The 24,373-nt window shown below is 49.1% G+C and overlaps 1 protein-coding gene across 1 annotated transcript; it reads left to right on the top strand.

Annotated features, from left to right (window-relative positions):
- Window positions 1-9,729: 9,729 nt before the first annotated feature.
- Window positions 9,730-22,224, top strand: LOC141173512 (uncharacterized). The gene is made up of 6 exons (XM_073657882.1): window positions 9,730-9,814; window positions 13,069-13,278; window positions 14,546-14,660; window positions 14,746-14,936; window positions 15,986-16,119; window positions 22,083-22,224. Exons 1-6 carry the CDS (start codon window positions 9,733-9,735, stop codon window positions 22,206-22,208), a joined length of 858 nt encoding a protein of 285 aa, XP_073513983.1. The 5' UTR covers window positions 9,730-9,732; the 3' UTR covers window positions 22,209-22,224.
- Window positions 22,225-24,373: the final 2,149 nt, after the last annotated feature.

A 24,373-nucleotide genomic window follows, 5' to 3' on the forward strand; every position in this document is an offset into this window, starting at 1 on the left:
GCCAGGTGACCTGATTGTCCCAATCTGGCTTCTCTGAATGTCTCCATGGGGCCAGGGGACCTGATTATCCTAACCTGGCTTTTCTGAATGTCTTTATGGGTTGAGTGATGGTCAATGGAGCAGATCTGTATCCTTCCATCTGGGGCCTTGGTCCCTTAAGCTTGCATCCTGTGGAGTGTCAAATCTGTATTCCTCCAGTTTGATGCCATGGTGCCTTGGCTGCTGTTCTGAAGAGTCTCTTTGCAGAAGGATAGAGGTCCATTTTTATACCCACATCTGTCCTTCAGATCATCATCCACAGGTCAGAGGGAAGGTGGGATGAGGTCAGCTCTCATTGTTCGCATATTCAAGCAATCTGCATAGTTTGTTCTTCAATGTTTGCAGGGCAAAAAGCTGCATGGACTTATACAATGAGTGATAGTGATGAGCGAGCATGCTCGTCACTACTCGTTGCAGTGATCAAGGTGCTTGTTACTCGGCGAGTATTTTTTGAATGCTTGGGGGGGAGCTCGAGTCCCCTCCCTGCATGTTTGACATATATTAGGCAGCCAATTAACATGCAGGGATTGCTTGCCTTGCACTGTAATGCCGTAGCCATGGTGGTTGTGGGCATTACAGTGATTGGCTGGCCGCACAGCGTCATCGAGTCTATATAAGACATGGCACCGCCATGCTCGTCACAGTCTACGCGTCAAACAGGCAAGGTAGGGAGAGCTGCCGCTGAGCGAGGGAGAGAATTGGCGCTTATTTTAAACAGGGATTCCACACCACTATTATTAATCTACACTAACAGACCTCGTAAAGGCTCATTCTGATGAATATTAATACTGCTGTTAGAAGTAGAAGTTTCTGCTGCTGAAAAGCAATATAATTCACCATTTTACTGCTTTATTCGCTGGTTAACCGCATACAGCCAGATTTGGTTGACTTGAATAGCATTGCTGTATTGTGCAATCAGAGAAACGTGTACTGTCCATCATCTCAGGAGGTAAAATATTACTTCCGTAATAATCCTGAACTTTTTTGCAAGCTGCCAAATATCATACTCAATTGAAAGTCTGCCAGTTGTGTGTTCAAAACATATCCACACTTGGCTGCTGACCAATAGCATTGGTATACCAGCACTTCATAAAAACGTGGTCATCACACATGATCTAATATTAGTTCGGTTATAATCCTGACATTTTTTGCAAGCTGCAAAATATTATACCCCATTTAAAATGGACATGGCGCGAGTTAAGAGACGGGGAAATGGACGTCATGCTGATGGTGCAGGCAGAGGCTGAGGACATGGGCAAGATGATACTGTGCCTGCTGAGGGAGCACAACAAACACCCACATCATGTCGACCCACCTTCCTGTTCCTCTTTCTAGGGGGCAGTGGAACACCACTCTTGAAGCCAGAGCAGTGTGACAAGGTGGTTGGATAGCAGATAATGCTTCAAGTCAGTTTGCAACCACCACCACCACCCTGTCTTCCACACGGTCCAGTCTTAGTAGCCGTGAGTCTGGACCAGATATTCCTCACCCTGATCCTCCTTCCTCCCACCATGCCGAGTGCCCGAAGACAAGTGATCCCACACTTGGACACTCAGAAGAGCTGTTCACATTTCCATTTATAGATTCTAGCCTCTCGCTCGGTCCACTTCAAGTGGGGCATGAGGCGATCTCATGTAGAGATGCCCAAATATTTGAACAGCCACGGTCACACAAAGGTAACCCAATCCCGGAGCGTTCAGTTGTCCCAATCCCAGTCCTTAGAACGCAAGCGCAAATACGCAGACATGCACCCACAGGCCACAATACTAAACTGCCACATTTCTAGACTGCTTGCACTAGAAATGTTGCCTTTTAGGTTCGTGGAGACCTCATGGCGGCTATCCCTCGGTACTCGGTCCCCAGCCACCACTATTTCTCCCGGTGTGCCATCCTCGCCTTAAACAAGCACGTGTCTCAGAACTTAACCTGTGCCCTCACCAACGCAGTTACTGGGAAGGTCCACCTCACCACGGACACATGGAAAAGTGCTTGTGCCCAGGGATGGTACATTTCACTGACTGCACACTGAGTGAATATTGTGGAAGCCGGGACCCAGTCAGACCCTGGGATGGAACACGTCTTCCCGACGCCGAGGATTGGGTTCCCTGGTTCAATCAGGGTTGCCCCCCCATTCTACAGCTCTTGAACCTCCTCTTCCTCTTCAGCCTCCATCTTCAAAACGACTACATCAATTGCAAACTGTAAGCACTGCACCACTGCCTCGGCCAAGCGGCAACAGGCTCTGCTGATGCTAATCTGCTTAGGTGACAAACCGCACACCACTGTCTGCAGTTGTTGAAAGTTGTAACAGAGCAGTCAGAGCTGTGACTGTCACCACTGAAGCTACAGCCAGGCATGGTCATGTGTAACAATGGCTGGAACCTGGTGGCGGCTCTGAAGCTTGGTAACCTCGCACAATTACCATGCATGGCCTATGTGCTCAACTTAGTGGTTCAGCGGTTTCTCAAAACCTACCCAGATCTGCCTGAGCTGCTTGTGAAAGTACGGCGTGTGTATGGCGGTTTCCGAAAGTCAGCTACAGCTTCTGCCGCCCTGGCAGTGCTTCAGCAGTGTTTGCAGCTTGCAACTCATCGACTGATGTGCGATGTCACCACACAATGGAAATCAACGTTGCATATCTTGGGAAGAATTTGTGAGCAGCAGAGGGCAGTTGTTGAGTCCCAGCTTCAACACGCTCGTCGGTATTCCGGTCAGCCTCCGCACATAAGAGCTGATAAGTGGACATGGATGTCTGACATCTGTGCCATTCTCCAAAACTTTATGGACTCAACCAAGATGGTGAGCGGTGATGATGCCATAATTAGCATCACCATCCGCTTCTCTGCCTACTGAAACGCTCTCTGCTCACAATTAAAGAGGAAGCTTTGCAGGCGGAGCACGATGAGATGGAGCAAGGAACCATACAGGGTGATTACACACAGCCCAGCCTCATCTCATCCCAATGAGGATTATGTAATAATGAGGAGGAACAGGAGCTGGTTTTCCCACAATATTCTGTGTATCGAGGAAGTCATCCGGCTCTTGTATAAAGCTGTCAAAGTGTCGGCCCTTGTATAAAGCTGTTATAGTGTCGGCCCCTGTATAAAGCTGTTATAGTGTCGGCCCCTGTATAGAGCTGTTATAGATGTCGGCCCTTGTATAAAGCTGTTATAGTGTCGGCCCCTGTATAAAGCAGTTATAGTGTCGGTCCCTGTATAAAGCTGTTATAGTGTCGGCCCCTGTATAAAGCTGTTATAGTGTCGGCCCCTGTATAAAGCTGTTATAGTGTCGGCCCCTGTATAAAGCTGTTATAGTGTCAGCCCCTGTATAAAGCTGTTATAGTGTGGCCCCTGTATAAAGCCGTTATAGTGTCGGCCCCTGTATAAAGCTGTTATAGTGTCGGCCCCTGTATAAAGCCGTTATAGTGTCGGCCCCTGTATAAAGCTGTTATAGTGTCGGCCCCTGTATAAAGCTGTTATAGTGTCGGCCCCTGTATAAAGCCGTTATAGTGTCGGCCCCTGTATAAAGCTGTTATAGTGTCGGCCCCTGTATAAAGCCGTTATAGTGTCGGCCCCTGTATAAAGCTGTTATAGTGTCGGCCCCTGTATAAAGCTGTTATAGTGTCGGCCCTGTATAAAGCTGTTATAGTGTCGGCCCCTGTATAAAGCTGTTATAGTGTCGGCCCCTGTATAAAGCTGTTATAGTGTCGGCTCCTGTATAAAGCTGTTATAGTGTCGGCTCCTGTATAAAGCAGTTATAGTGTCGGTCCCTGTATAAAGCTGTTATAATGTCGGCCCCTGTATAAAGCAGTTATAGTGTCGGCCCCTGTATACAGCTGTTTTTTCTTCTGGTTTCACTCCCTGGAGTTCTTGCAGAGGTACTCACCTGGTCGTCAACTAGGCAACAGCCGCCTAGCGACAGTGGGCCTGGGGAGGTCTCTGCCAAAGTCCCCTTTACTGGGAGCTGGGTGAAGAGAATTCCCGGCTCTCAAGGGCTCGAATAGCTGGGCAGCTTGTGCCAAATGAATCTGTGGCTGCGCATTTGCTGGTTTGGTGCAAGTCTTGCTGGATCCCTATGCGAAGCACATAACAGGTCTATTAGTCTGTATGGAGCATTATATGGGGTCCATAATTCTGTATGGAGCATTGTATGGGGTGCATAATTCTGTATGGAGCATTATATGGGGTCCAGTATTCTGTATGGAGCAATATATGAGGTCCATAATTCTGTATGGAGCAATATATGAGGTCCATTATTCTGTATGGAGCAATATATGAGGTCCATAATTCTGTATGGAGTATTATATGAGGTCCATTATTCTGCGTGGAGCATTATATGGGGCTCAATATTCTGTATGGAGCATTATATGGGGCCCATTATTGTGTATGAAGCATTATATGGGGTCCAGTATTCTGTATGGAGCATTATATGGGGCCCATTATTCTGTATGGAGCATTATATGGGGTCCATTATTCTGTATGGAGCATTATATGGGGCCCATTATTCTGTATGGAGCATTATATGGGACCCATTATTCTGTATGGAGCATTATATGGGGTCCAGTATTCTACATGGAGCATTATATGGGGTCCAGTATTCTGTATGGAGTAATATATGAGGTCCATTATTCTGTATGGAGCATTATATGAGGCCCATTATTCTGTATGGAGCATTATATGAGGCTCATTATTCTGTATGGAGCATTATATGGGGCCCATTATTCTGTATGGAGCATTATATGGGGTCCATTATTCTGTATGGAGCATTATATGGGGTCCAGTACTCTGTATAGAGCAATATATGAGGTCCATTGTTCAGTATGGAGCATTATATGAGGCCCGTTATTCTGTATGGAGCATTATATGAGGCCCATTATTCTGTATGGAGCATTATATGGGGCTTATTATTCTGTATGGAGCATTATATGGGGTCCATTATTCTGTATGGAGCATTATATGGGGTCCAGTATTCTACATGGAGCATTATATGGGGTCCAGTATTCTGTATGGAGCAATATATGAGGTCCATTATTCTGTATGGAGCATTATATGGGGTCCAGTACTCTGTATGGAGCAATATATGAGGTCCATTGTTCAGTATGGAGCATTATATGAGGCCCGTTATTCTGTATGGAGCATTATGAGGCCCATTATTCTGTATGGAGCATTATATGGGGTCCAGTATTCTACATGGAGCATTATATGGGGTCCAGTATTCTGTATGGAGCAATATATGAGGTCCATTATTCTGTATGGAGCATTATATGGGGTCCAGTATTCTGTATGGAGCATTATATGAGGTCCATAATTCTGTATGGAGCATTTTATGGGGTCCAGTATTCTGTATGGAGCAATATATGAGGTCCATAATTCTGTATGGAGCATTATATGGGGTCCAGTATTCTGTATGGAGCAATATATGAGGTCTTTAATTCTGTATGGAGCAATATATGAGGTCCATAATTCTGCATGGAGCATTATATGAGGTCCATTATTCTGTATGGAGCATTATATGGGGCTCATTATTCTGTATGGAGCATTATATGGGGCCCATTATTCTGTATGAAGCATTATATGGGGTCCAGTATTCTGTATGGAGCATTATATGGGGCCCATTATTCTGTATGGTGCATTATATGGGGTCCATTATTCTGTATGGAGCATTATATGGGGCCCATTATTCTGTATGGAGCATTATATGGGACCCATTATTCTGTATGGAGCATTATATGTGGTCCAGTATTCTACATGGAGCATTATATGGGGTCCAGTATTCTGTATGGAGCAATATATGAGGTCCATTATACTGTATGGGGCATTATATGAGGCCCATTATTCTGTATGGAGCATTATATGGGGCTCATTATTCTGTATGGAGCATTATATGGGGCCCATTATTCTGTATGGAGCATTATATGGGGTCCAGTATTTTACATGGAGCATTATATGGGGTCCAGTATTCTGTATGGAGCAATATATGAGGTCCATTATTCTGTATGGAGCATTATATGGGGTCCAGTATTCTGTATGGAGCAATATATGAGGTCCATTATTCTGTATGGAGCATTATATGAGGTCCATAATTCTGTATGGAGCATTATATGGGGTTCAGTATTCTGTATGGAGCAATATATATAGTTACATAGTTACATAGTTTATAAGGCCGAAAGAAGACAAGTGTCCATCCAGTTCAGCCTATTTCTTGTGCACTGCAGCTATTCCGCTATTCCTATACCATGCGGTATAGGCCAATTTACATCATTGAGGAAAAATTCACTTCCCGACACCAATCTGGCAGTCAGATTAAATCCCTGGATTAATTAACTAAGCATAAGATGTAATTTTATTGTTCTCAAGAAAGGCGTCCAAGCCTCTCTTGAACTCATTAAGTGAGTTGGACATCACCACTTCCTCTCCCAGAGAGTTCCAGAGTCTCACGGCTCTGACCGTAAAGAATCCCCTTCTATGCTGGTGCAGGAACCTCCTTTCCTCCAGACGCATAGTGTGCCCCCTCGTCTTTGTCTCCATCCTTGGTATAAACAGGTCATGGGAGAGATCTCTGTACTGCCCCCTGATGTATTTATACATGTTTATGAGGTCTCCCCTAAGCCTTCTCTTTTCCAACGTAAATAGGCCTAATTTTGACAACCTCTCTGGGTATTCTAGTCCCTCCATTCCCTTTATTACCTTAGTCGCCCTCCTTTGTACCCTCTCTAGCTCCAATATGTCTTTCCTGAGCACCGGAGCCCAGAACTGTGCACAATATTCTAAGTGCGGCCTTACCAGCGCTTTATACAGAGGAAGAACAATGTTCTCATCATATGCCCCTATTCCTCTTCTGATGCATGCCATGACTCTATTTGCCTTCGCAGCTGCAGCCTGACACTGGGCACTCCAATTTAATTTGCTATTAACCAAGACGCCCAGGTCCTTCTCCATGTCAGATTTCCCCAACGGTTTCCCATTTAATATGTATGGGTGACTGCTGTTTTTCTTTCCCATGTTCATGACCTTACATTTATCGGCATTGAACCCCATTTGCCATTTTTTGGCCCAACTCCCCAATTTATCTAAATCCTCCTGTAGCTGTGCCCTATCCTCATCTGTATTAACTACTTTACAAAGTTTAGTATCATCTGCAAATATTGCTATTTTACTATGCAACCCTTCCACTAGATCATTAATAAATATATTAAATAATATAGGGCCCAAGACAGACCCTTGAGGCCCCCCGCTAGTAACCCTGACACCCCCGGAGCTTACTCCATTGATAACCACCCTCTGCTTTCTATCACTCGGCCAGATATTTACCCACTTGCACACATTATCCCCCAGACCAAGCATTCTCATTTTATATACCAACCTTTTGTGTGGCACGGTATCAAACGCTTTGGAGAAGTCAAGGTCTACAACATCCACTGACTCTCCCCGGTCCAGCTGTGAGCTCACCTCCTCGTAGAAGGCCATCAGGAGCGATCCCTCATGAATCCATGTTGATATGGAGTTAGACAGTTATTATCATTAAGATATTCTACAATAGCATCTCTAAGAAATCCTTCAAACAATTTACCCACAACAGACGTTAAGCTGACTGCTCTATAGTTCCCAGGGTCACTTTTAGACCCCTTTTTGAATATTGGTACCACATTTGCTTGACGCCAGTCTAGTGGGACAATTGCAAAAAGAACTTCGGCACTCCATACATGAACATATAAGAAATATTGTATCTAGACTAATGTCACTTTGAAAAATGAAGTTTTTTTGTGCATAATTTGGCCAATTTATGTGTGCCCATCAACCATGACAATGTCACCTTCGTATGATGGGAAACTACGCTACGCTACCACTGGATATGCCACTCTTGGGCTGTAAGCCTGTATGAACAATATGTCTCTGCTTGGGTCATTTTTTGGCCCAACTCCCCAATTTATCTAAATCCTCCTGTAGCTGTGCCCTGTCCTCATCTGTATTAACTACTTTACAAAGTTTAGTATCATCTGCAAATATTGCTATTTTACTATGCAACCCTTCCACTAGATCATTAATAAATATATTAAATAGTATAGGGCCCAAGACAGACCCTTGAGGCCCCCCGCTAGTAACCCTGACACCCCCTGAGCTTACTCCATTGATAACCACCCTCTGCTTTCTATCACTCAGCCAGCTATTTACCCACTTGCACACATTATCCCCCAGACCAAGCATTCTCATTTTATATACCAACCTTTTGTGTGGCACGGTATCAAACGCTTTGGAGAAGTCAAGGTCTACAACATCCACTGCCTCTCCCCGGTCCAGCTGTGAGCTCACCTCCTCGTAGAAGGCCATCAGGAGCGATCCCTCAGCAGCATCTAGTGCGCGTGCTTGTGCTTTCCTGCTCTTACAGAGGCAGTGTGCATGTATGCTAAATGCTTTCAGCTTGTTGCTGAGAAGTATTTAGTTTAAGTATTATACCTGCAAGATGGCTCCCAGCCCATAGCTGGGAGTCATCTCGTATAAAAGACTCCCTCTCCCCTAGGGAGTCGCCAAGCAATGAGTTGTAGATGTACTGCTAGTGAGTTGTGAGGTCCCGTGGTCCTGGTGTGGCTAGTCCTGAGTTCGTAGTCCCCTGGTCCCGGTGTTGTCAGTGTCCTGTACCCGAGTCCCCTGGTCCCGAAGCGGCCAGTGCCTGAACCCTCATCCCCTTGTCCTGGAGCAGCCAGTGCCTGAACCCTCGGCAGCTGGACCCGGAGCTGCCAGTGCCTGTATCCTTGTCCCCTGGTCTCAGAACTGCCATTCCAGAACATTGTCCCCTGGTCCTGGTGTGGCCAGTCTGCTCCCAAAGTCCCCTGGTCCCGGTGCAGTCCCTGTTCAGCAGCTACTGCTGGACACCACCCTAGAGTGGTACCTGGCAGCTACCTGCCGCTCATGCATGATCTTACCACTAGAGGCTCCAGTGAACACCAAGTTAGCTGCTTAGTTACGCTCCTCCAGGGTAGGCCCAGTCCGTGGCACAATGGGTCCAAAAATCCACTTGCGCCTCCATTGGGCGTAAGACACACATCTTCTTTGTCATGTTTTAGAGATCTACATCTTCAGTGTCAGGAGGTAGAGAGGTACGTGTTCTATATGATGTGGTAGAGACCTACGTCTTCAGTGTCATGTGGTAGAGAGGTACGTGTTCTATATGATGTGGTAGAGACCTACGTCTTCAGTGTCATGTGGTAGAGAGGTACGTGTTCTATATGATGTGGTAGAGACCTACGTCTTCAGTGTCATGTGGTAGATACCTACGTCTTCAGTGTCATGTGGTAGAGAGGTACGTGTTCTATATGATGTGGTAGAGACCTACGTCTTCAGTGTCATGTGGTAGAGAGGTACGTGTTCTATATGATGTGGTAGAGACCTACGTCTTCAGTGTCATGTGGTAGAGAGGTACGTGTTCTATATGATGTGGTAGAGACCTACGTCTTCAGTGTCATGTGGTAGATACCTACGTCTTCAGTGTCATGTGGTAGAGAGGTACGTGTTCTATATGATGTGGTAGAGACCTACGTCTTCAGTGTCATGTGGTAGAGACCTACGTCTTCTGTGTTAGGCCGTAGAGACGTATGTGATCTATATGATGCTGTAGATGTGTGTGATATTCTGTGTGGTTTTAACATATGGGAACGTACTTTCTATTGAAATTTGGTTGTTCTCCTTTGCGTTGCAGATGTCTCTTCTTCTTTCTCTTGCCATCTTGGCCTTAAGAATTCACTATCTTCAGCCTCTTCCGGTCTCCTGGCCGCAGCACTGTGAGTATCTAGTATTTGGGGGTTCCCGTTATTGGGGTGATTTAGTCCAATTCCTGGGTCATGGCGGTTCATAAATCTTTGGCAGCTGGGGGTATCTCTAACTTGGTTCAGAACAAGAATCAATCATCCTCACCTGGGTAATGTTTCAAGGGACCACCCTCTTTTTCACGCACCAAAGGCTGCCGTTATCTTTATTTTTGCATTCTGGGAATTTATCAGATTGTGTGGGGAAGTGCATTACAGAGAGCTGGCACAGCACGAGAGACGTCTTGAAGATGGAAGTAGGAGGTTAAGATTATAAAGAATCTCCAGTAGTGTTGAGCGAGTATGTTGTGTTAACCCTTTCACCGAGTATGCTCGGGCGAGCTCCGAGTATTTACAGCTGCTCGGTGATATGGTTGAATCGCTCTTGTGTGCATGATTTGAAACTGTTTAACAGCTTTATTACATGTGAGGAATGCAAAAGAAACAATCATTCCTCACATGTATTAAAACTGTCAAACAGTCGCAAATCATGCACACGGGAGCGATTCAACCATATCACCGAGCAGCTGTAAATACTCGGAGCTCGCCCGAGCATACTCAGTGAAAGGGTTAACACAACATACTCAATCATATCTAATGTCCAGTTTAAGGGATTAGTGGAATGCAGAACATAGGTAGGTTGGTAGACAGAGCTGAGGAGGAGATGTAGGGCGGTGTAGCACTGTGGAGAGGACGGGTAGGTGGTAGACAGAGCTGAGGAGGAGATGTAGGGCGGTGCAGCACTGTGGAGAGGATGGATAGGTGGTAGACAGAGATGAGGAGGAGATGTAGGGCGGTGCAGCACTGTGGAGAGGATAGGTAGGTGGTAGACAGAGATGAGGAGGAGATGTAGGGCGGTGCAGCACTGTAGAGAGGATGGGTAGGTGGTAGACAGAGATGAGGAGGAGATGTAGGGCGGTGCAGCACTGTGGAGAGGATAGGTAGGTGGTAGACAGAGATGAGGAGGAGATGTAGAGTGGTGCAGCACTGTGGAGAGGATAGGTAGGTGGTAGACAGAGATGAGGAGGAGATGTAGGGCGGTGCAGCACTGTGGAGAGGATGGGTAGGTGGTAGACAGAGATGAGGAGGAGATGTAGGGCGGTGCAGCACTGTAGAGAGGATGGGTAGGTGGTAGACAGAGCTGAGGAGGAGATGTAGGGCGGTGCAGCACTGTGGAGAGGATAGGTAGGTGGTAGACAGAGATGAGGAGGAGATGTAGGGTGGTGCAGCACTGTGGAGAGGATAGGTAGGTGGTAGACAGAGATGAGGAGGAGATGTAGGGCGGTGCAGCACTGTGGAGAGGATGGGTAGGTTGGTAGACAGAGCTGAGGAGGAGATGTAGGGCGGTGCAGCACTGTGGAGAGGATAGGTAGGTGGTAGACAGAGATGAGGAGAAGATGAAGGGTGGTGCAGCACTGTGGAGAGGATGGGTAGGTGGTAGACAGAGATGAGGAGGAGATGTAGGGCGGTGCAGCACTGTGGAGAGGATGGGTAGGTGGTAGACAGAGATGAGGAGAAGATGTAGGGCGGTGCTGCACTATGGAGAGGATGGGTAGGTGGTAGAGAGATGAGGAGGAAATGTAGGGCGGTGCAGCACTGTGGAGAGGATGGGTAGGTGGTAGACAGAGATGAGGAGAAGATGTAGGGCGGTGCAGCACTGTGGAGAGGACGGGTAGGTGGTAGACAGAGATGAGGAGGAGATGTAGGGTGGTGCCGCATGGTGGAGAGGATGAGTAGGGTTATAGACAGAAATGAGGAGGAGATGTAGGGGGGTGTAGCACAATGGAGAGGAAGGGTAGGGTGATAGAAAGAAAGAGATGAGGAGGAGATGTAGGGTGGTGCAGAACTGTGGAGAGGATGGGTAGGTGGTAGAAAGAGATGAGGAGGAGATGTAGGGCGGTGCAGCACTGTAGAGAGGATGGGTAGGTGGTAGACAGAGATGAGGAGGAGATGTAGGGTGGTGCAGCACTGTGGAGAGGATGGGTAGGTGGTAGACAGAGATGAGGAGGAGATGTAGGGCGGTGCAGCACTGTAGAGAGGATGGGTAGGTGGAAGACAGAGATGAGGAGGAGATGTAGGGTGGTGCAGCACTGTGGAGAGGATGGGTAGGTGGTAGACAGAGATGAGGAGGAGATGTAGGGTGGTGCAGCACTGTGGAGAGGATGGGTAGGTGGTAGACAGAGATGAGGAGGAGATGTAGGGTGGTGCAGCACTGTGGAGAGGATGGGTAGGTGATAGAGAGAGATGAGGAGGAGATGTAGGGTGGTGCAGCACTGTGGAGAGGATGGGTAGGTGGTAGACAGAGATGAGGAGAAGATGTAGGGCGGTGCAGCACTGTGGAGAGGATGGGTAGGTGGTAGACAGAGATGAGGAGGAGATGTAGGGTGGTGCCGCATGGTGGAGAGGATGAGTAGGGTTATAGACAGAGATGAGGAGGAGATGTAGGGCGGTGCAGCACTGTGGAGAGGATGGGTAGGTGGTAGACAGAGATGAGGAGAAGATGTAGGGTGGTGCAGCACTGTGGAGAGGATGGGTAGGTGGTAGACAGAGATGAGGAGAAGATGTAGGGTGGTGCAGCACTGTGGAGAGGATGGGTAGGTGGCAGCACTGTGGAGAGGATGGGTAGGTGGCAGACAGAGATGAGGAGGAGATGTAGGGTGGTGCAGCACTCTGGAGAGGATGGGTAGGGTGGTAGACAGAGATGAGGAGGAGATGTAGGGCCGTGCACCCACGTGGACACACAGTAGAGAACGCAGAGTGGACACACAGCACAAAACGCACTGTAGACTTGCAGCAGAGAACCCACAGTGGAAAAACATACAATAAAGACCCCACTGTGGACATACATACAGACTAGATCCCAGAGTGGACACGCAGCTGGTCGCAGCCACATCGCAGCGCCTGTGTTTATTCTTTTTAGGGTTTATCAAGCGCCTCTTCAGGAAGGTTCCTCTGCAGAGCTGCCTGAAAGAGACACTGTGTGCACAGACCCTAATAACTTCACATAAGGGGCTTAGACATTTCTGATGGTGGTCCTGATGCCGTCAGTCACATGACTATTACTGCGGTATTTCTGAGCATGACCTGGCGGTACATATGATACCACATCACATACATGAGTCCTGCAGCGGTCTAACATCGCTGTATACATGGCTTCCACTATGATGTATAATAGACGGTCCCACCATACTGGGGTCTCCTCACGTGCTCCGTACATCCCTTTCTTCTAGATTATACTGTAAAAGAAAGAGTGACGCATGTCCTCGAGTGTCCGCTAGAAGCCAAGAAAATTATCTGGAATTTTCCACCTCATAACTGTGTAAATGGCTCAACGCACCAGAAGACCCTGCACCTGCGCCCCCTGAGACACCGCTGCACCGGCCTCTATACCTGCACCAACAGCCATCAAAACTACTCCCAGTACATACTGATAGACAGAGGTAAGGACCACATCGCCCATCATCTTCAACTGGGTGGAGCTTAGCTGTCACATGACTGTGTGGGGGAGGGAAAACAGAGGTAGGTGCAGTCAGAACTATTACATGGAGATAAATACCACTACAACACTGCCTCCTGGGGGCACAAACGTGATACGGTGTGGGGCCAGGGCCCCTAAACACTATGAGGGAGAGAAGGAATCAGGGATGATGGGAAATCCCCACTAAATGTATCCCCCATGGATAATACACTTTTACCGGGTCATCCACACACTGGAACGGGCATTGTAAGGCCACACATGATCTCCTCCACAAGGTTTATTAGGGATCTCATCTTCATTCCTGTCCTGTTCCTCACATGATCTCCTCCATAAGGTTAGGGTAGGGGTCTCGTAAGTCATTCCTGTCCTGCTCATCACATGATCTCCTCCATAAGGTTAGGGTAGGGGTCTCGTAAGTCATTCCTGTCCTGCTCCTCTATACAGATCATGTAGTGTTCCTCACATGATCTCCTCCACAAGGTTTATTAGGGATCTCATCTTCATTCTTGTCCTGCTCATCACGTGATCTCCTCCATAAGGTTAGGGTAGGGTTCTCGTAAGTCATTCCTGTCCTGCTCATCACATGATCTCCTCCATAAGTTTAGGGAAGGGTTCTCGTAAGTCATTCCTGTCCTGCTCATCACATGATCTCCGCCATAAGGTTAGGGTAGGGGTCTCGTAAGTCATTCCTGTCCTGCTCATCACATGATCTCCTCCATAAGGTTAGGGTAGGGGTCTCGTAAGTCATTCCTGTCCTGCTCATCACATGATCTCCTCCATAAGGTTAGGGTAGGCTTCTCGTAAGTCATTCCTGTCCTGCTCCTATATACAGATCATGTAGTGTTCCTCACTTGATCTCCTCCACAATGTTATTGTAGGGATCTCATTAGTCCTTCCTTTCCCACTCCACTATAGGGATCTTATAGAGCTCCCCACAAGGTTATGGTAGGGATATCGTCAGTCATTCCTGTCCCGTTTCTCTATAGGGATCATGTAGAGCACCCCCACATGATTTGTTCCACATCATTCAGTTGGCCCACATGATTTGTTCCACATCATTCAGTTGGATTTTGTCAGTCCCTTTTGTCCCACTCCTCTATAGGGATTATGTAGAGCTCCCCGAATGATCTCCTTCACAAGGTTTAGTTGAATCTCATCAGTGCTTCCTGTCCCACTTGTTATGTTATGGTAGGGATCTCATAAGTCATTCCAAACTTCCATTCCCTCAGGACACAATCCCTTGTCCTTCTCTTGCTCTGTGGATTCACATACCAGTCCTATTCTCCAATGTTCACTGGCTGAAAAACTCGTCCACAAAAGTCTGGTGAGAGCAAAGTCCAACAAGTAAGTGGAATTACATGGACCCAATGTGTCTGGATCTCATAAACGATTTTCTGTCAGGTTAAATATTCACCGATTTGTCCTTCAGCTCCAAAATGGACCAAGGCTGGAAGGAAATGAAGATCTCACAGAATGGGAATCAGCTTCTTGTGTTTGACGTTCCTCTTCCTGGTTTCTGTCCTTTTGAGGAGCAGGTTCATCCCATTAATGTGTCTGTCGAGCTCATGTCTGATGGTGAATATAGGACAGGATACATATCCATCTATATCCGAGATATTGGTGAGTAATAGAGATGAGTGGATCTTTTGAAATTCGAATTCTCCAGATTCACAGATTTTTTCCAAAAAGTTCTATTTGCTGCATAACTAAAAAACCTTTAAGTGCTTGGAATAGGTGTAGAGCACTGAATTCCCCTTGCAGTCCCCTTTTAAGCTCTGTAATGCAAACACAGCCTTTTAATGTCCAACTGACATCTGGCTAGGGGAAAACGGATGGTAAGTGGTGGTAACCAGCTGAGTATTTAACCACACAGTGCAGTTTCGGTTTGTTATGCTAATTATACTGTATAAACAGTCTAAAATTATCCCTTTTGGGGGCAGATGCATGAATTTCTGAGGTTTATAGTCAAGTGGCACAAATGGAAGAAATTGTGGCATTTTTAAACGGTTGTGTGCAAAATGATCCCTGTTTGGGGAGAATCAAGAGCTTAGCACTTTGATAATTGAAGTGATAATTTTTGGATGCCTTGTGATAAAGCTATATCTTTAGTTAAAGATACAAAACAGATGTGCTCTTTTGAAAGTAAATATGTGATTGTTTCTCAACTAGGAGTAAAAAATTATCCCTTTTTGTGATCCGCAACTGGTTTTCTAGTCACAAAATGGCTAGACAATTAAACATCTTTTTTTTCATACCATCCAAAAATCATCCCTTTTCATGTGAAGACAAAACAGGAGTACTGTTTTGAAAGTGAAGAAGCTACGGCTTATTGCCATCCAAGCCTTTTAAAAAAAAAAAAAAAAATTAGCCCTATTTTGGGAATGGTTTCTTGTTTGTGTATCTTCAAAAGAGTATGTTTCCCATAAAACGTTTCTTGCGTTATACTGTAATACTGCTGTTGTCGAGGCGGCTGTTGCTGCCGCTAAACTGACAAGCATCTCCTTGCCTGCCCTGACCTACCTGCTCCTGCCCCAGGCACTGCACAATCACAAACCTTCTGGCTTCCCACTGTGTTCTGTAAGAAAAAGGCATTCTCCACAGTCTCAGGTTGGATAAACGTTGATCCCTTCACTGTTAAAGTCAGATTTCTTTTTTTTCTGGCCTTCTAGTGGTGCCCAGGTCCCCGGAGAACTTGGCTGTCACCAATGAGAAGATCATTTGGTCAAACCCATCTTGGACCCGTCATCTGTCCTTCTTCCCTCTGCTGTTCGAGTTGTGGGTCAACTATCGAAACAACACCAGTGTGAGTAAAAGATTCATGTGTGAAGATGACCTTAAAGTGAGTAGAAGTCACCAAGACAAGGTTCTTCTATTGTCTATGGAATAAAGTGTGGAAATACACGAGGCTCCTCCAAAGGAGCTTATGTTTTCAGCTTGTAATAAGATGATGTCTTGGGAATTGTCCACGTTGGATTCAAAAACCTAAGCGTTCACCAGGTCCCACATTTCACCAAATCCTAAATTGTGACCAGATTTAACATCTCCATCAGGATTCACTTTGTCACCAAGTTTTAGACTGTAATCAGGTTTCACATTCCCTCCAGATTCTACATCTTCACTAAGTGCTGCATTTACAAGCTCTATAGATTTCACCTCTTCACCAGGATTTGCTTCAGGTTCCTCCTAATCACCAGATTCCATAGCTTCACTATCTTTATATCCCTCCACATAGTTAAGGGGTTTCTCCACTATCTGGACAACCCCTTTCTATAATACCATATACTGACCTCCTATACCAGCGCCAGGTCTTCCGAGGATTGCGTGACATGTTATACCATGTGAGCGCTGCAGCCAATCAGCTGACACTAATAAGCTGCTGCACTCACACTTTTCCGTGGTATCTGAGGTTCTTCTGAAGAAAGTGTGAGCTCAGCAGCTGAATAGCAGCCGTGGATGTGCTGGAGGACACGTGTGGTACAGGTACAGGAGGGGACTATATGGTGTTTTTATTTTAGAAGGGTGAATATAGTATTTAAAGGGAATCTGTCAGCGGGCTTTTGCTACGGAATCTGACAGCAGCATAGTGTAGTGGCGAAGAGCCTGATTCCAGGGATGTGTCACTTATTGGAATTGAAGCGCCCAGGGGATGGGGGACAAACTGCTCGGCGCCCGGACCTTGTTGTTGGTTTTGGGGGATGTCGTGGTGGCCGGCTCCCGGGCCTGTACCCTGGGGTCACTCTTAAAAGGAAAGGAAGGGGGGGGGAATTTGTATGGGAGAAGGGGAATGTTCGTGACACCACCCGTGGTTTCTGGTGAGGATCACCAGCGCTGCAACAGTCCTCTGAGAGCGGTGTTCAGGCAGCTTAGGTGGTGCGGCTCCCCACAGGTGGAGCAGGGCTTCAGGGCAGCGTAGGAGAAGGGATGCAGAATAGAGCGCTGGCGGGTGCAGAGCCGCGGAGGAAAGAACAGACAGAGGCAATAGTTGAAGTCATCCAAGTCTTTACTCACGGTAGTGTTTTCTCAGCTCAGAGCTTCTCTCTGCTGTCACACGACGAGCTGCGGCCGCCAGCGTGGGGTTCAGCACACTCCAGGTAGTTCAGGAGCGCTTGACAGGACCCCCCTGCTCTAGTGTGTTCCTCTCTTGTTTGAACTTCTCCCGCCTTGTATCCCCCACTGAGTCCCGTACGGGTACTGCGATGTCCTTTGTGGGTAACGTGTAGTTCCCGGACCGACTGGATGCCCTTTTTGGTGACTGGTGGTGAGAATGTGGCGCAAGGCCGGGTCCCTCATGATAAACTCAGATTAGGGCATACAGGTGGCGACTCCGCTCCGTCCGTATCCCCCTGGGATCCACATAAGCCTCCGGACTTTTCCGACAGAGACGTGAAGTGCAAAGTCAGATAATCGGGGACCGGTACACCCTCTTGCGGCAGGGTCTCTCTGGCAGGGCCAGAATAAGGTATGCAGGTGGCGACTCCACTCCGTCCGCACCCCCTGAGATCCTTTTGCCTGTGGAGCCTAGCTCCTCTGCTCCCTTCATGGGCTTTCTTGGTTGGACTCTGACCGGGGACAGAGCCGGTTTTAACTCTGCCCCAGTCCCCCTTCTCGAGGCCTGAGACCGGGAATCGTGGACCCTCCAGCCGGCAGCAGCTTTGTACTGACTTGCCGTCCCAAAGACCCACAACCAAAGACCCGGTTCTTAAAATGGCCTCCAGTTAAATATGATTCTATTAAGTGCTAAAGTAAAGTGCTTCCTCCACCCTCACTCACTACTTGGTTCCCCCCAACTCCTCCATTCAGGCCCGGGGCAGCACTATGGTGCTTTAGGCCCCCTTCAGAACTGGAGTGGTGTAGTGTTGAATGTGTGGTTGGGGTCCTGTGTGGTGCTCCATCCTTACTTTGGAGAGGAGATACCACACCTCGTTCTGAGGTGCAGTACCCCTGTGGCGACTGAACCCTCAGGGGTGCCACATTCCCCCCTGGTGAAACACAGCACATCCGCAGGCTGCAATAGAGCAAAGACATGGTATTTTTCAGACATTCAAAATTTTTTAAACAAAACAATAACAATCTTCCCTTTATGGGAGGCACTTTTCTTAAACGTTGCAGGTTACATGATAAATACTAAAACATTGTATATATATATAGAAACGTTAGATAAGATTATACAAGTGCAAGTTCAGCAGCATGAGGGACCTGTCCAAAGCAAACCCTCCACATAGGCCCTGGGGTGGCTGCAGGGCATGGTGATCCTGAGTAGGACCTCCGTTTGTGCCACACCAGACTGGTTTTTGTTCTGAGGTCTGATGTGCGTATAAAACCAATAGGGGGCACCTTAATAGGTGCAAACTATTTACAACAAAGTTTGTTGACTGCTCACTGTCCGCAGACACAATGTCTTAATAAAACATGAACAGTAACTGAAAAACAAGGAAGTTCAGCCTCCGGGGCCGCATTAGTGGTGGTATCCCCACCGGGGGTACGGCTCGTGTTTGCCCACAGATCCGGACCGGTCACCAGTGGCAATGTGCAGGGGGGCATCTTCCTTGAACACCCGGTGCACCTCTAAGGCGTACCACCCACGTACTCCGTGGTGGCGGGTGTAGGAGACCAAATCTGCCAGGTACAGATTGCGGTCGGGGTGCCCTTGCTCCAAGTGGGGCTCAACGTCCCACCGATTTACAAAGACGTCGTGCTTGAACTGGGGGCTGCGGATGAAGCCCCATCCCGCTTCCTGGTGGAACCGGACGATTAGTCCTTCCTCCCGGGGGCTAGGACGGGAGGCCTCCGCCTGTCCGGCTTGGGCCTTGGCGGCTTTTGACTGCACCTCCAACTGTTCACAGCGGACCCTCCGGGTACGTCATTCCCTCTCTAGCTGGAGGAGCTCGCGTTGACAATACTCTTCCCGCTGTCAAGCCTCAGTTTGGGTCTCCTGGGGAAACCCCATTAGATCCCCCCCCTGGTTGTCCCATCTAAACTCCTCCGCTTTTGGGCAAGCAACCGGGGGTGCTGGTAACGGCGTTAACAGGGGCCGCTGCTGGTCCTTGACCCTTGCGGACCAGTCGGGGTTCGGGTGTGTGTACACCCAGGCGAGGGCAGGTGCTGGCGGTTCCGGGAGCGGGAGGGGCAGCAGGCCTCCGGAGGCTGCGGCGGCTTGAGACTCAGGGTCCGGGGCCAGTAGCTGCTCCCAAACGGTGGCTCCCAGGGATGGAGGCGACGGTAGGAGGTCCAAGAAGAGGTCAGCAAACTCAGCTCCCGGGGCAGGGGTTTCACTCTTACCCGCTCCTGGGCTGCATGCGGCCTCCTGGTCTTCCTCCTTCTCCGCCTGGGCTGGGGCATCGCTGGTGTGGCGCGACGTGTCTTGGCGTCGGGCCGCAAACTTCCCCGGCAGGTCCTCTCTCCACTCCGCGACCGCTTTCCGCTGGGCCTCCTCGCCGCGGAGGAACTCGGCCTCCTCCGCTGTTAAGTGAATACTGTATCCCTCCAGGGTGAGAGAGGTGGCTGCTCGTGGGCCAATGACGGAGGGCACATCCTGTTCTCCTTCCATCGCGGCTGCCAGGGGTGGTCTGTCTAGACTTGCCCAGGCCACACCTTGTCTCAATCTCTTTCTCCTCCTCTTTCTGGGGCGGTTCAATGGCTGCTCGCAGACAGGCACTCCTTGGGACGTCCCATCCGACTTGACGGACACAACTATGCGGAATGTCTCTAAGGCAATGGGCGGTCTGAGCTTTTGGCGCCATTCAGGAACCTGGCCCACAATGGGAGGGCTTAAGTTGTTGTTGTCTTCCCTGCACATAATGGCGCCCGTTCTTCTTGGGCGGGCGCCACATTGAATGTGGAAATACAGTCTTTAGGAAAGGCGCACAGTACCCGATGGCAATGGGTATAGATTTCTGCCATTGTCACAGGCACAAAATCCTGTTTGTGACGCCAGGAAGAGATGACGCGCCCAGGGGATGGGGGACAAACTACTCGGTGCCCGGGCCTTGTTGTTGGTTTTGGGGGATGTCGTGGTGGCCGGCTCCCAGGCCCGTACGCTGGGGTCACTCTTAAAAGGAAAGGAAGAGGGGGGGGGATTTGTATGGGAGAAGGGGAATGTTCGTGACGCCACCCGTGGTTTCTGGTGAGGATCACCAGCGCTGCAACAGTCCTCTGAGAGTGGTGTTCAGGCAGCTTAGGTGGTGCGGCTCCCCACAGGTGGAGCAGGGCTTCAGGGCAGCATAGGAGAAGGGATGCAGAATAGAGCGCTTGCGGGTGCAGAGCCGCGGAGGAAAGAACAGACAGAGGCAGTAGTTGAAGTCATCCAAGTCTTTACTCACGGTAGTGTTTTCTCAGCTCAGAGCTTCTCTCTGCTGTCACATGGCGAGCTGCGGCCGCCAGCGTGGGGTTCAGCACACTCCAGGTAGTTCAGGAGCGCTTGACAGGACCCCCCCGCTCTAGTGTGTTCTCTCTTGTTTGAACTTCTCCCGCCTTGTGTCCCCCACTGAGTCCCGTACGGGTACTGCGATGTCCCTTGTGGATAACGTGTAGTTCCCGGACCGACTGGGTGCCCTTTTTGGTGACTAGTGGTGAGAACGTGGCGTAAGGCCGGGTCCCTCTGGATAAACTCAGATTAGGGCATACAGGTGGTGACTCCGCTCCGTCCGTATCCCCCTGGGATCCACATAAGCCTCCGGACTTTTCCGACAGAGACGTGAAGTGCAAAGTCAGATAATCGGGGACCGGTACCCCCTCTTGCGGCAGGGTCTCTCTGGCAGGGCCAGAATAAGGTATGCAGGTGGCGACTCCGCTCCGTCCGCACTCCCTGAGATCCTTTTGCCTGTGGAGCCTAGCTCCTCTGCTCCCCTCCTGGGCCTTCTTGGTTGGACTCTGACCGGGTACAGAGCCGGTTTTAACTCTGCCCCAATCCCCCGTCTCGAGGCCTGAGACCGGGAACCGTGGACCCTCCAGCCGGCAGAAGCTTTGTACTGACTTGCCGTCCCAAAGACCCACGACCAAAGACCCTGTTCTTAAAATGGCCTCCAGTTAAATATGATTCTATTAAGTGCTAAAGTAAAGTGCTTCCTCCACCCTCACTCACTACGTGGTTCCCTCTAACTTTGGTTCCCCCCAACTCCTCCATTCAGGCCCGGGGCAGCACTATGGTGCTTTAGGGGCCCTTCAGAACTGGAGTGGTGTAGCGTTGAGTGTGTGGTTGGGGTCCTGTGAGGTACTCCATCCTTACCTTGGAGAGGAGATACCACACCTCGTTCTGAGGTGCAGTACCCCTGTGGCGACTGAACCCTCAGGGGCGCCACAGAATGCTTGGTGCAGCTTTTATAGATCCCTGTTTACTATGCTGCAGATGTAGCAGTGCTCAGAATGCTGATCTGTGAACCACCCCGCCCACACCCCTGATTGGCAGCTTCTTGTGTACATTGTCAACAAGCTGCCAATCAGTAGTGGGGGGGGGTTACCCTGATTAGCCTGACTGGCCTGCACTGAGACCTAGTCCTGCAGTGATAATCTCCAGCTGATAAAACACTTGATTTTTTTTTAAACTACAGCACATAACCTGATCAGTAACAAATCCCAGAAATCAGGCCCTCTGCCCCTCTATCATGATGCTCTCAGATTAAATTGCACAAACTTGCTGATATATTGCCTTTAAGAAGGAGTTGTCCAGGTAGTGGACAATCGCTTTAATCCTCAACTCCAGAATTGGGTAGAGAAGTGGAGGCGTGAGCTTCCTCATACATAATATGCAAATATATTTGTATTTTTCAGGTGACAGAGACCACAGAGGAGCAGAGCTACAATGTGAAGGATGTGCGGAGTTTCACTGTACGCTGCAGAGATCTGTACAACCCCTTAGTGTGGAGCTCCTGGGCTCCAACACTGAGGATCCTGTGAGAACATCATACACAAGGTATTCTACAAGATATTCTCCCGAAGACAGAAGAATCCAGAGCAGCGTTCCTCACCTCCAGTCCTCACCGGCCACCAACACATCATGTCTTCAGGATGTGCTTCTTATTGTGCAGGCCATAATTCCATCATCTGTCCAATACTAAGGACATCCTGAAAACAAGATGTGTTGGTGGCCGGTGAGGACTGGAGATTAGGAACCCTGGTCTAGACCTCTCCGTATTCTCCTTACCTTAACATTACCAAAATGTTACCATCATAACACCGTGGTGTGACCATCGGGGCTCCTGCTAGTAGTGGGTATGTTAGACCAGTGGGGCCCCTGCTAGCAGTGGGTATGTTAGACCAGTGGGACCCCTGCTAGCAGTGGGTATATAAGACCAGCGGGGCCCCTGCTAGCAGTGGGTATGTTAGACCAGTGGGGCCCCTGCTAGCAGTGGGTATGTTAGACCAGTGGGACCCCTGGTAGCAGTGGGTATGTTAGACCAATGAGGCCCCTGCTAGTAGTGGGTATGTTAGACCAGTGGGGCCCCTGTTAGCAGTGGGTATGTTAGACCAATGAGGCCCCTGCTAGCAGTGGGTATGTTAGACCAGTGGGGCCCCTGCTAGCAGTGGGTATATAAGACCAGCGGGGCCCCTGCTAGCAGTGGGTATATAAGACCAGCGGGGCCCCTGGTAGCAGTGGGTATGTTAGACCAATGAGGCCCCTGCTAGTAGTGGGTATGTTAGACCAGTGGGGCCCCTGCTAGCAGTGGGTATGTTAAACCAGTGGGGCCCCTGCTAGCAGTGGGTATGTTAGACCAGTGGGGCCCCTGCTAGCAGTGGGTATGTTAGACCAGTGGGGCCCCTGCTAGCAGTGGGTATGTTAGACCAGTGGGGCCCCTGCTAGCAGTGGGTATGTTAGACCAGTGGGGCCCCTGCTAGCAGTGGGTATGTTAGACCAGTGGGGCCCCTGCTAGCAGTGGGTATGTTAGACCAGTGGGGCCCCTGCTAGCAGTGGGTATGTTAGACCAGTGGGGCCCCTGCTAGCAGTGGGTATGTTAGACCAGTGGGGCCCCTGCTAGCAGTGGGTATGTTAGACCAGTGGGGCCCTTGCTAGCAGTGGGTATGTTAGTGTAGACCGTGTACCGAGGAGGTCTCTCAGAATACAGCGGGCCGAGGACAAAGGATACTAGCAGACAATTTGTTTGGGTAACACCTTTTTACTAAGAACAGGAACTGGGTTGCCCCGGCAATGCGAGACAGGAACACAAATAAACTTCACACACAACTAGCTCAAGACAGCCAGGACCCCTGCGCTGCACAACCGACAGGACCAGGATGTACTAACAGAAGAACTATAATTTGCCTACCCAGTGGTTCCGCCTAGTGCTTTAACCGCGTGTTACCCAGAGTATGATGTAATCAGATGGGTGCACAAGGCGGTCCGTGCAGTGGTGCAGCGCAACAGTTAACAAACTTAACAAGTTTCTACTTTACAATACTGTTATCCTAACTATCCACAATCTCACCACTGAGGGAAGTCTCTAGTTAACGTTCACCCAACCCTGCCTACAACCAATATCTTTAATTGAGAACCTGTGTTTGGCACCAAACTCTTCCTGCTATTTGCATGCATGCATCCACCGGTATCCCTGTGGTGGTGCCTGAGCTCAAGACTTACCGGCCATTAACTGTTCTCTGAAGAAGCTGTCTGATCAGGCACTTAGCTGGGAGACTAAGGAGAGGGTCCTGACCTCGTCACAGGAGCGCAAGTTTCAGTCTGTCAGACTAGCAAAGAGCCCTTCTCGTCACTCAGATACCTTGGGGGAAATCCAACTCTGCATCCAACCATAGTCGTCCCCCAAGGTGATTCTTCCTCTTTGGCAAGAGTCACAGGCAAGGCTTCACCTTCACTCAAAGTCCTGTTACACTCCCAGCACGCCGCACACACCGGCTCACCACAATCTCCTTCCTCTCCTCACTACTGCTTGTTTTTTAGAGGCAACAGAGACCTCTTGTGGCCGGAGGCTCATACCACAGCAATGTCCACACATCTCCCTCTCACATTAGAACAGTGGGCCCCCTGCCTGTGCGGTGCAGGGGGATACCCGGAGCCGGATCGCTAGGGGTTGTAGTTCTCCGTGGCTGTGACCCGGTCCGTGCCCAGG

This window comes from Phyllobates terribilis, unplaced genomic scaffold (assembly GCF_046119375.1).
Source record: "Phyllobates terribilis strain yellow unplaced genomic scaffold, ASM4611937v1 Scaffold_1__5_contigs__length_1240528914, whole genome shotgun sequence".
Classification (NCBI taxonomy): domain Eukaryota; kingdom Metazoa; phylum Chordata; class Amphibia; order Anura; family Dendrobatidae; genus Phyllobates; species Phyllobates terribilis.